The 12,739-nt window shown below is 37.3% G+C and overlaps 1 protein-coding gene across 5 annotated transcripts in view; it reads left to right on the top strand.

Moving 5' to 3' along the window:
- PEX1 (peroxisomal biogenesis factor 1) overlaps positions 1-12,739 on the top strand; it is a 52,408-nt gene that overhangs the window by 18,039 nt on the left and 21,630 nt on the right. For all 5 annotated transcript variants that reach the window (XR_011502980.1, XR_011502979.1, XR_011502976.1 and 2 more), the window contains exons 11-12: positions 9,859-9,955; positions 11,249-11,419. Coding sequence is in view for 2 of the 5 variants with exons in the window: in XM_014842949.3 (XP_014698435.1) it covers positions 9,859-9,955; positions 11,249-11,419 (268 nt within the window). In the remaining 3 variants the exon portion in view is untranslated. The remainder of the gene's footprint in view (positions 1-9,858; positions 9,956-11,248; positions 11,420-12,739) is intronic.

Here is a 12,739-nt window from a genome sequence, read left to right as displayed (position 1 = left end):
TTTTTTGAGGAATTTCCATACTGTTTTCCGTGTGGCTGCACCAGTTTGCATTCCCACCAGCACTGTATGAGGGTTCCCTTTCCTCTGCATCCTTTCCAACGTTTGTTGTTTTTTGTCTTGGTGATTATAACCATTGTAACAGGTATAAGGTGATATCTCAGTGTAGTTTTGATTTGCATCTCCCTGATGATTAGTGATGTTGAACATCTTTTCATGTGCTTGTTAACCATCTGTATATCTTCTTTGGAAAAATGTCTGTTCATATCCTCTGCCCATTTTTTGATTGGGTTGTTTGTGTTTTTGTTGTTGAGTTATATTAGTTCTTTATGTATTTTGGAGATTAACCCCTTGTCAGATATATGATTTGCAAACATTTTCTCCCAGTTGGTGGGTTGTCTTTTCATTTTGATCCCGTTTCCTTTGCCTTGCAGAAGCTCTTTAGTCTGATGAAGTCCCATTTGTTAACTTTTTCTTTTGTTTCCCTTGCCCAAGTAGACATGGTATTCAAAAAGATCCTTCTAAGACTGATGTCAAAAGTGTACTACCTCTGTTTTCTTCCAGGAGTTCTGTGGTTTCAGGAATTACCTTTAAGTCTTTGATCCACTTGAGTTAATTGTTGTGCATGGCAAAAGGTTTTTTTTTTTCTTCTTTGCATGTGGCTGTCCAGTTTTCCCAGCACCATTTGTTGAAGAGACTTTCTTTTCTCCATTGTATGTTCTTAGCTCCTTTGTCAAAGATTAGCTGTTTGTAGATGTGTGGTTTAATTTTGGGGCTTTCAGTTCTGTTCTGTTGATCTCTGTGTCTGTTTTTGTACCAGTATCATGCTGTTTTGGTTATTTTTAGTATATTTTGAAGTCAGGGATTATGGTGCCTCCAGCTTTGTTCTTTTTTCTCAGGATTGCTTTAGTTGTTCGGGGTCTTTTGTTGTCCCTGGTGAATTTTAGTATTCTTTGTTCTATTTCTGTGAAGAATGTCATTGGGATTCTGATTGGGATTGCGTTGAATCTGTAGATTACTGTAGGTGGTATGGACATTTTAACTATATTTAGTTTTCTAATCCATGTGCATGGAATATCTTACCATTTCTTCATGTTGTCATCAATTTCTTTCAATAATGTATTATAGTTTTCATTGTATAGATCTTTCACCTCCTTAGTTAAATTTGTTCCTTGATATTTTATTCTTTTTGTTGCGATTGTAAATTGATTGTCTTCTTGAGTTCTCTTTCTTTAGTTTGTTATTAGAGTATAGAAACGCAACTGATTTTTGTAAGTTGATTTTGTACTCTGCAATTTTGCTGTGGTTCTTGATTATTTCTCATGGTGTTCTGATGAATTCTTTAATTTTCTATATATAAAATCAAGTAGTCTGCAAACAGTAAGAGTTTCACTTCTTCACTGCATATTTGGATTCCTTTCATTTCTTTTTCTTGCCTAATTTCTCTGGCCATAACCTCTAGTATGATGTTGATTAAGAGTGGCAAGAGTGAGCACTCTTGTCTTGTTCCTGTTCTCAGAAGAATGACTCAGTTTTTCCCTGTTGAGTATGATGTTGGCTGTGGGTTTGTCATATATGGCCTTTATTATGTTGAGGTACTTTCATTCTATTCCCATTTTATTGAGAGTTTTTTTTTTTTTATCATAAATGGATGTTGGATCTTGTCAAATGCTTTCTCTGCATCTATTGAGATGGTCATGTGGTTTTTATTCCTCATTTTGTTAATGTGCTGTATCACATTCATTGATTTACAGATGTTGAACCATCCCTGCGTTGCTGGTATAAATCCCACTAGATCATGGTGTATCTTTTTAATGTATTGCTGTATTTGGGTTGCCAATATTTTGTTGAGGATTTTTCATCTATGTTCATCAGCAGTATTGGCCTGTGATTTTTCCTTTTTTGTGTTGTCCTTGTCTGGCTTTGGGATAAGGGCAATGTTGGTCTCGTAAAATGTGTGAGGAAGTATTCCATCTTCTTCAACTTTTTGGAATAGTTTGAGAAGGATAGGCATTAAATCTTTGAATGTTTGGTAGAATTCTCTAGAGAAGCCATCTGTTCCTTGACTTTTATTTTTTGGGAGGTTTTTGATTACTGTTTCAATCTCTTTACTTGTGATTGGTCTGTTCAGATTCTCTCTTTCTGTTTGATTCAGTTTTGGGAGGTTGTATGAGTCTAAGAATCTATCCATTTCTTTAGAATGTCCAATTTGTTGGCATATAGTTTTTCTTAGTCATTTGTATTGGCATATAGTTTTACATAATCCTTTGTATTTCTGTGGTGTCCATTGAATTTCTCCTCTTCGTTTCTAATTCTATTTATTTGTACCTTCTCTCTTTTTTCTTAGTGAGTCTGGCTAAGGTTTTGTCAATATTCTTTCTCTTCTCAAAGAACCATCTTTTTGTTTCATTGATCCTTTCTGCTGTATTTTTTGTTTCCATTCCATTTATTTCTCTCTAATTTTTATGATTTCCCTCCTTCTGCTGACTTTGGGCTTTGTTCTTTTTCTAACTCTGCTAGGTGTAGTTTAAGATTGCTTATTTGAGATTTTTCTTGTTTGTTAAGGTGGGCCTGTATTGCCATGAATTTCCCTCTTAGGATCGCTTTTGCTGCAGTCCATATGAGTTGGTATGGTGTATTTTCATTCATTTGTCTCCAGATATTTTCTGATTTCTCCTTTAATTTCTTCAAGGATCCATTGGTTGTTCAGTAGCATCTTGTTTAGTCTCCACATATTTGTCACTTTCCCAGCTTTTTTTCTTGTAATTGATTTCTAGTTTCATAACATTATTGTCAGAAAAGAGCTTGATATGATTTCAGTCTTCTTAAATTTATAGAGGCTTGCCTTGTTTCCCAACACATGGTCTATCCTTGAGAATGTTCCACGTGCACTTGAGAAGAATGTGTGTTCTGCTATTTTGGATGGAGTGTTCCATATATATCTATTAAATCCATCTGGTCTACTTTTTTGTTTAAATCCACTATTTCCTTACTGACTTTCTGTCTGGATGATCTATCCATTGACATAAGCGGGGTGTTATGGTCCCCTACTATTATTGTGTTGTTGTTAATATCTCCTTTTAGGTTTGTTAATAGTTCCTTTATGTACTTTGGTGCTCCTGTGTTGGGTGCATATATATTTATAAGTGTTATGTTTTCTTGGTGTCCCTTTTATCATTGTATACTGCCCCTCTTTGTCTCTCATTGCCCGTTTCATCTTGAAGTCTACTTTGTCTGATACAAGTATGGCAATGCCAGGTTTCTTTTGTTTGCTATTAGCTTGAAGTGTCATCTTCCATCCCTTCACTCTGAGCCTGTTTTTGTGTTTGGGGCTGAGGTGTGTTTTCTGGAGGCAGCATATTGTTGGGTCTTGTTTTTTAATCCATCCAGCTACTCTGTGTCTTTTGATTGGAGAATTCAATCCATTTACATTTAGGGTGATTATTGCTATATGAGGGCTTAATGCTGTCATTTTATCACTCATTTTCCAGTTGTTCTGTACTTCCCTTGTTTCTCGTCCTATGTATTTCAGACTACCAATTCAGTTTGTTAGTTCTCTATGATGGTTTTCACCATTTTCTCTTTATTTATCATTTGTCTCTGTGTTCTAATTATTTGTTTAGTGTTTACCAAAGGTTTTCATAAAAGATCTTATAGACAAGATAGTCCATTTAATGATAACCTGTTTCCTTAGATTAAGCTGATTCCATGCCTTCCCTCTTCCCCTTCTAAGTTGTTGTTGTCACAACTTGTTCCATCTTGTGTTGTGAGTTTGTGGTTAAAATGATGAGATTATGTTTACGTTTGATATTTTCATTCCCTTTATCTCTAGTGTTATAATTAAGTGTTTGCTAACTGGTTCTGATAGAGAACTGCAATTTTCTGATTTTTTCTGCCTATTTATCTCTTTGCTCAATGCTTTGTAAACCCTTTCTCTTTTTTTCAGGTATGAGGGCCTTCTTGATCAATTCTTGTAGTTATGGGTCTTGTGGTGATGAACTCCCTCAGCTTTTGTTTATCTGGGAAAATTTTTATTTCTCCATCATATCTGAAGGATACTTTCGCTAGGTAGAGTAGTATTGGCTGAAAGTTTTTGTCTTTCAGAATTTTAAATATATCATTCCACTCTCCCCTAGCCTGTAAGATTTCTGCTGATAAATCCACTGAAAGCCTGATAGGGGCTCCTTTGTAAGTTATTTTCTTCTGCCTTGCTGCCCTTAGTATTTTTGCTTTGTCATTGACTTTTGCCAGTTTTACTACTCTATGCCTTGGGGAAGGTCTTTTTACATTGATATAATTAGGAGTTCTCTTCTTTGACTTGTATTTTCAGTAACTTTCCCAGGTTTGGGAAGTTCTCAGCTATTATTTCTTTGAACAAGCTTTCTGCTCTAGTCTCCCTCTCTTCTCCCTCTGGAATACCTATAATCCTTATGTTGCGTTTCCTATTTGAGTTGGATATTTCTCGAAGAATTTCTTCATTTCTTTTTAGTCTTACTTCTCTCTCCATCTAAAGCATTCCTATATTTCTGTCCTGCAGTCTGCTAATTCTGTCCTCCGTAATATCAGCTCTGTTATTCAGGGACTCCAGATTTTTCTTTATCTCAAGCATTGTGTTTTCATCTCCAACATTTCTGATTGGTTTTTCTTTATAGTTTCAATCTCTTGTGAAGAATCCCCTCTGTTCATTAATTTTGTTCCTGTTTTCATTGAACTTTATCTGTATTTTCTTGTAACTCATTGAGTTTTTTTATGATAGCTATTTTGAATTCTCTGTAATTTAAATTTCTGTGCCTTCAGGATTGGTCTCTGGGTGCTTGTCATTTTCCTTCTGGTCTGGAGTGTTAATATATTTCTTCCTACTATTTGATGGCATGGTTTTTTGCCTTCATAGTGATATGAAGTGATGTTTTGCCTTTGCATAGTGATAGTATCTGGTCACAGCTTCCACCTGCCACCTTCCACCTGGGAGTGGGGTCAGGAGCTGTGTAGTCTGAGCCCGCCTTGATCCCTGTCATCTGTGCCTGTCCTTTGGATTCTGTGTTCACAGGGCCCATCAGCGATTGCCAGCTAGCTCACTCAGAGCTGCTGCTTTTCTAACCTATGTGCAGGCTCTCTGCACGCTGTGCTTGGGGAGGGGTGCTTTCTTTTATGTGTGTGATCCCAGGGGCATTCTCGCTCTGCCCTCGCTATCTGCTCTCTTGGAGTACTGGTTTGGTGAAGACACTCCTGCAATAGCTTAGCTACCTCTGTGTGGGGCTTTCCCTCAGTCTGTGAAGGAATTTGGAGAGTGAAAGTGTTCCCCTGGAGAGCTGCTCCTGCCTCCTCTTTTCTCAGAGCTGTGCCCTGGGTTGCTATCATTAGGGGAGGGAGAGGAGATCCCCCTAACTCCTTCCACTTCGTCCCAGGGGGTTCAGCACCTCCACCTTCAGATGCATGGGTCTCTCAGATGTCTTTTTTGTTGTGTGAATGTCCTCTGTTGGTTTATGAATGTCCTTTTTTTGTTGTATCTTACGAGGGAGAGTCTAAGAGAAGAGCTCATTCTTCCGTGATGCTTATGTCACTCCGTATTATTCTTTTTATAGAATGTGTTCAACAGAACTGCGTTTTGTTTGCTAATATTCTGTTGAGGATTTTTGCATCTAAGTTCATGAGTGATATTAGCCTATAGTGTTCCGTTTTCATACTGTCTTTGTCTGGTTTTGCTGTCAGGGTAATACTTGCCTCATGAAATGAGTTGAGAATTGTTCTCTCCTGTTCTGTTTTCTGGAAGAGATTGTATAAAATTGGTGTTCATTCTTCTTTAAATGTTTGGTAAAATCTCTAGTGAAACCATCTGTGCCTGGAGATTTCTTTATTGTTAACTTTTTAATTATAAATTCAGTTTCCTTAGTTGTCTATTTTATCTTGGCAGACATTTGGTAGTTTGTAGTTTTTGAGGAATTGGTCCATTTCTTCTAAGTTGTTGATTTTATGAGAATAAAGTTGTTTGTACTATTCTTTTATTATCTTTTAATGGCTTCAGAATCTACTGTGATGTCCTGTTTCCTGATATTGGTGATTTATGTCTTTTCTCTTTTTAATCTTTGTCAATCTTGCTAAAGATCACCTGCCCTTTTAAAGAGCTTACAGTTTTACTCTCTGCCAACACATGTGTTGTTTCCAGGGGTACAGTGTAGTCTTTGTGCTTTTTTTTCAAATCAAAATTTTAAGGCTTTTTCATTTCCCTTCACTTTTAACTTCAGTATAATAACTTGTTTCCCCATTAATAGCTCAGTTGCTTTCTTCTGGTTCTTATTTAAAGTATAGGAACTGCTCCAGTAATCTAAGTTTCCACCTTAGGAAACTAGAAAAAGCGGAGCAAATTAAATCCAGTGTAAGCAGAATAAAAGAAATAATAAGAATTTCCTGAAAACGGGAAATCAGTAGTGAAAAATCAATGAAACCAAAAGCTAGTTCTTTGAAAAGATCAATAAAATTGATAAGCCTCTAGCCAGGCTAAGAAAAAAAGAGGACACAAATTGCTAGTATCAGAGATGAAAGAGGGGACATCACTATAGCTCCCATGGACATTAACAGGATAATAAAGTAGTAATGATAATAGTAACGAACAATAGTCTGTGCCCACAAATTTGATAACCTAGATGAATGGACTAATTCTTTAAAAGACACAAGCTGCCAAAATTTACACAAGAAGTAATAGACAATGTGAAAGGCCTCTATTTATTAAAGAAATTGGATCAATAATTAATAACCTTCCAAAACAGAAAGCACTAGGCCCAGAAGGGTTCAGAGGTGAATTCTGTCCAACACTTAAGGAAGAAATTATACCAATTCTGTACAGTCTCTTACAAAGGGAAATAGAAGCAGAGGCAATACTTCTGACTCCTTCTGTGAGGCCAGCATTACCCTAACACCAAAACCAGACAGACAGTATAAGAAAAGACAACTACAGACCACTATCTCCCATGAATATAGATGCAAAAGTCATCAAAAAATATTAGTAAATCAAATCAACCAATCTATAAAAATAACTATACACCTTGATTAAGTGGGATTTATCCCTGCTATACAAGGCTGGTAAAATATAGCAACTTCTCTCTGTGGTTTCTAGATTACCTGTCTGAAATTTCAAAATGCATCATCATGGTAGAATATTTATTTTGAGAAACCACTATCCTGCTGACTCAGAAACCAGCCTTCCATGGTCTTATATAAAGGTAGTATGGTTAATAGGTAGAGAAAGCAGAAGACCTGGATTTGAGTCCCACCTTGGTCATGTACTTACTGGCTGGGATCTTAGGCAGTTTAAGTTTCTGCCTTCTTAGGATTAACCTCACTTAAGGAAATAATATATGTGAAAGAGCATTGTAAATTAAAAAATGCTATACAGGGGCCAGCCCTGTGGCACAGTGGTTAAGTTTGCACGTCCCACTTCAGTGGCCTGGGGTTCGCCAGTTCGGATTCCAGGTGCGGACCCATGCACCACTTGTCAAGCCATGCTGTGGCAGGTGTCCCACATATAAAATAGAGGAAGTTGAGCATAGATGTTAGCTCAGGGCCAGTCTTCCTCAGCAAAAAGGAAGATTGGCGGCAGATGTTAGCTCAGGGCTCATCTTCCTCAAAAACAAACAAAAAAAAGTGCTATACAAATGTGAACTACTTTGAGTGAAGAGAAAAGGCCCTCTGACTAGGCAAAATGATTATGACAAGCAGGGCCTATACCCCAGCACCTCTAATTTCTGTTTCTTTCTTTTTTTTGGTGGCGGGGGGGAAGATTAGCCCTGAGCTAACTACTGCCAATCCTCCTCTTTTTGCTGAGGAAGACTGGCCCTGAGCTAACATCTGTACCCATCTTCCTCTGCTTTACATGTGGAACACCTACCACGGCATGGCTTGCCAAGTAGTGCCATGTCCACACCCAGGATCCGAACTGCGAACCCCAGGCCACCAAAGCCCAACATGCACACCTAACCGCTGGGCCACCAGGCTGGCTCCCTAATTTCTTTTTCTTTGGAGCCCATTGATTTTAAATATAGATGCAATTTTGTAAACTATAATGATGGTAGTATTTGTTGAATACCTCTAAATTTCAGACTTTGCACAACAAGCTTGGCTGGTTTTCCAGTCCACATTAACGAAAAACAAATATTAGAACTGGTGCAGGGCTGTTAAGCTAGACTAAACAAGAGTGGTAAGAAATAACAGTAGATTGATTGTGGAAACTTATATTAAACAAACTATAAAAATATACCAATGTCCAGCCTTTCTATGGGGCACTATAGCAAAGTTTAGCAGAATTTTAAATATGCATACCTTTTCTTAATATTAAATATGCATAATTTTTGATATAGTAATTCCACTTCTAGAAATTTATCCTAGAAGTATAAGCTGACAAATGAGTAAACTTATATGTATATGTGTATTTATTTTAGCTTTACTTCTAATAATTAGAAATTGGAAGCAGCGTAAATATACACTAGGAAGGGGCTTGTTAAACATGTTATGGTTGAAGACATCCCTAATGTGGTGCACTAGGGAGCTGATACAGCTCTATGTTGATAAAGAGGACAATTATTTATTATAAACCCGCATGAATACTGTAATCCCATCTTTATAAATTCACATAAAATGGATGCGTAGTGTCTAGAAGGATGATATGTGAAAACTATTGACAGTGGTTACTTCTCTGAGGTGGGATGATTACAGATTTTTTACCATTCACGAGTGTCTAAGTCTTTATAATTATTTTGTTTTTTTGCATATTGTGTTATAATCGGGAAAACAATAAAGGATTTACTTGAAGAAAGAAAGTGCACGTTGGATCAAATCCCTTTGTAGTCTCAAGTCACTTAGTATAAAAGTAAACAGTTCTACCCACCTTAATAGTCTCTGAGGCCTGCACAGTACACTGGCTGGTGATCACAGTAATACTGTAAATAACCAAGAAACTGTCAACTAGAATTACAGTTAAGGTAATAGGGAAGTGGGTAAAAAATTTTTTCCATTAAAAATAGTTGAAATTAAATGAGAATAAATTTCATTTATCTAGAAAAATTATTTAATGTTCACATTATTCCCCTCCAGTAACAACTAATGAAACATTAGTTTTTAAAGGTAAAAGATTTAATTAGTAATGATTGTTTTAGCTAAAAAGTTGTAAAAAACAAATTAGATGTTCATTTTCTATCTATGCATCATAATAAACATGGGAAACAGCTAGCTCTTAGCAGCTTAAAAGAAAAACCATATTTTTGTAACACCTGCATATCTCACACAGCAACTAAACTGGTATATACTTTCTTTTTTTTTTTACTTTCTCAAAGCAAAGTATTATTATTTTAAGTATTATCTTATTATTGTTAATATTAGAAAAATTGAGATTGGAGCTGGAGTGGGGAAATGCCTCTTTTTATGGTGTTTATATTCCTGAGATTGTATTATCGTCTGTTAACCCTTGCCGAAGTTTATATAATTCTTGAATCCTGCCATTAAGGCTAGGAAGCTGGAGCCTTCTGGTTTCTTCATAAATATTATGTATTTTTCATTGCTAGACTTGAGTATTTAGGAAATAGTTCTTTCCCACTTATTCTGAAGTGCTCTCTTACAACTTCCTCAACCCAGGTTTTCACTCTTTCCTTTTAGTTTACTTTATGCTAAATGTCACCCACCACAATGTGATCCCAGAGTTCCAGGGATGTGGGTCTTGTTTTTTTTCCCCAGCTTTATTGAGATATAATTGATAATAACATTCTGTAGTATATCCTTGATTGATGAGCCTGAATCTTATTGGTTACTACAGTGACAGAAGCTATTTCTGTGATTGGATATATTGAGTGTTCTTATGAAGCAATTATTTTCTAGGGGAGTGGAAAATCAACTTTAGCCAAGGCAATCTGTAAAGAAGCATTTGACATATTGGATGCCCATGTGGAGAGAGTTGACTGTAAAGCTTTACGAGGTATGAATATGGCACACTCTACATAAATCCCTTTTTTGGTAGAAAGAGAAATAATGTTATTTAATGCTGTTAACCTAGTAAATACAAAAATTTAATCTTTATTTAACTTTTCTGTTTGTAAAGTGTATTCCTGGAAATCCCAACTTACACCACTCTGAGAAAGTTAATATTTAGAATATACTCTAATAGGTATAAATTATCTCTGAATCGCTATGGGAAATTGGTAGAGTGGTTGCCTCAGGGGAGGGAAAGTGGGTGGCTGTGGACAGCAAAGAGGAGAATTACAATTTACATATGTACTTTGTACTTTTAAAAGTCTTTAACATTTACATTATTATCTATTCAATTTAAAAAGAAAAGATTTTACTTCGGGTAATTTTCTTCTCTTTTTTTTCTTTTGCTGAAGAAGATTCACTCTGAGCTAACATCGGGGCCAGTCTCCCTCTGTTGTGTACGTGGGTCACCACCACAGCATAGCTGCTGACGAGTGGTGTAGGTCTGTGCCTGGGAACCAAACCCGGGCTGCTGAAGCAGAGCATGCCAAACTTGGCTGGCCCCCTTAAGTAGTTAATTTTCTTTTCCCTTGGCTACCACTACCATATAGTCCCAACTAGTCATTGTTTTCATTTTTTTAATATCTAGTATACAATAAGAAACTGAGAAAGAGCTTCTGAGAGCCCATTACTTCATAGGATGTAAGGGTGGTTTTAGAGACATTGTCCATCTCCCAGCGTCCTGCTTGAAGCCACATGTGAAAATTTTGTTTTAGAGCTAAGTAACAGGAACTCTTTACATTGGCTTATGAATTGGTATGTTTTCTGGTCTTTGGAAGTTAAAACTTTGTAATTCACCAGGAAGATCGATGCCAAATTTATGATTCAAATATAACAATTCTAGGATCTCTAGGCAGCTACATTTGTGTTCAATTTTATCTGAATCTCGATCCCCTACTCTCTTTTACATTTTCACACATCCTGCTTTTGTTTTATTATTATGTTGTAGGCCATCTGAAATTATGGAATGAAGCTACATATAAATAAATATCTAAATGCAGAAATTATAGTAGCATATCATATTCCTTTTTTCAGTTTTATAAAATTGAGGGCTTTGAGGCTGTATTAATTAAACCATGTTAATGATTAACAAAATTTCATGATTGGTGTATTAACAAAATATGGATCAAATTTTCTTTGTTAAATCAATGTTGAGCTTTTCTGATGCTTTCAGAAGGGCAGCCTGAACTTTCCCGGCCCTGAAATAACATTGAAACCATTTCTTATGTTCTGTATGAAGGAAAAAGACTTGAAAACATACGAAAAACCCTAGAGACAGCTTTCTCAGAGGCGGCATGGAGGCAGCCTTCGGTGGTTCTGCTGGATGACCTCGATCTCCTTGTGGGCTTGCCTGCTCTCCCGGAACACGAGCACAGTCCTGACACCGTGCAGAGCCAGCGGCTCGCACATGGTAACGCTTCTCCTCACTGACGTCAGGCCTTTTTCTTTTGTCAGACAGCATTTTTAGTCTTAATGGTAAATCTGCTCCCTTCAGAGAATGAACATGTGCTGTGTTCTGTGGTGCTTTGGGGGCCTCTGCTGCCGTTCTACAGCTGTCCTATATTAGCAAAGTCGGGAGACTAAGAGCAGTGTGAAAATTCTGCAACGTCATGGTTAGTCTTTTGGGGCCTTTTCATTCTCCTATACTTGTGAGAAATTGTTTAATTAGACAGATTTACTCTTGCTTTTGTTCATTTGACCAATATTTGTTGAATGCTTGTTCACAGTCTGTAGTCTCAAATTCTGGAGGGAAGGAAAAGCACACAGGCAGTTTTAGTGCAGAATACTGATAGTAATAATGATAGCTGCTGTATCTTGAGTGCTCTCTCTGGGCTACGGATTGCTTTGTATTCCACATGCAAATAATCTCTTGATTTTACGGACAAGTAAATGAAAATTCAGAGATGAATTAATTTGATCATGGTGACACAACTAGAAGGTAGTAGGATATGCTCTGCTAAAAATATATATAGGGTACAATAGGAGCACATACCCTAAATTGGGGGTGGTGTTGGGGGTAAGAAGTTATCTGGGAAGGATTTTAGGAGGATTTGGTAACTGAGATGAGTTTTGATGGAGGAGTAGGAATTAGCATGAAGCAGCTTCATGCTAATGAAGAAGCAAAGGAAGTGTGGTTCACAGGCAAATGCACAGAGGTACCAGAAATCCTGGCATCTTAGGGCCTGTTCCATTGCCTGGAGCTCAGAGTTCAAGGAGAGGATGAGGTGGGCGGGCTGGAGGTTTTGGCAGCATTCAGTTACCTCAAGATTCTTTTTTTTTTTTTGAGGAAGATTGGCCCTGAGCTAACTACTGCCAATCCTCCTCTCTTTGCTAAGGAAGACTGGCCCTGAGCCAACATCCATGCCCATCCTCCTGTACTCTATACATGCGACACCCACCACAGCGTGGCTTTTGCCAAGTGGTACCATGTCCGCACCTGGGATCCAAACCGGTGAACTCCGGGCCGCCGAGAAGCAGAACGTGCGAACTTAACTGCTGTGCAACTGGGCCGGCCCCTACCTCAAGATTCTTGAGAGCTGAAATAGATACAAAATGCAACCACAGTGGCTTGGGTTATTATGAACTAATGTTAATCTGACATTTTGAATCCTGTAGCATCTGCAAGACTTGTTAGTCTAGTGGTTAAAAGATTGCTGCAAATTTCTAGGTCAGGACAGAGATATATTTGAGTATTGCCTGTTTCACTTCCAACCTTGAACCAACCAAACCT

Source organism: Equus asinus, chromosome 1, assembly GCF_041296235.1.
Source record: "Equus asinus isolate D_3611 breed Donkey chromosome 1, EquAss-T2T_v2, whole genome shotgun sequence".
Taxonomy (NCBI): domain Eukaryota; kingdom Metazoa; phylum Chordata; class Mammalia; order Perissodactyla; family Equidae; genus Equus; species Equus asinus.
This window is presented reverse-complemented; position numbering and strand designations above follow the sequence as displayed.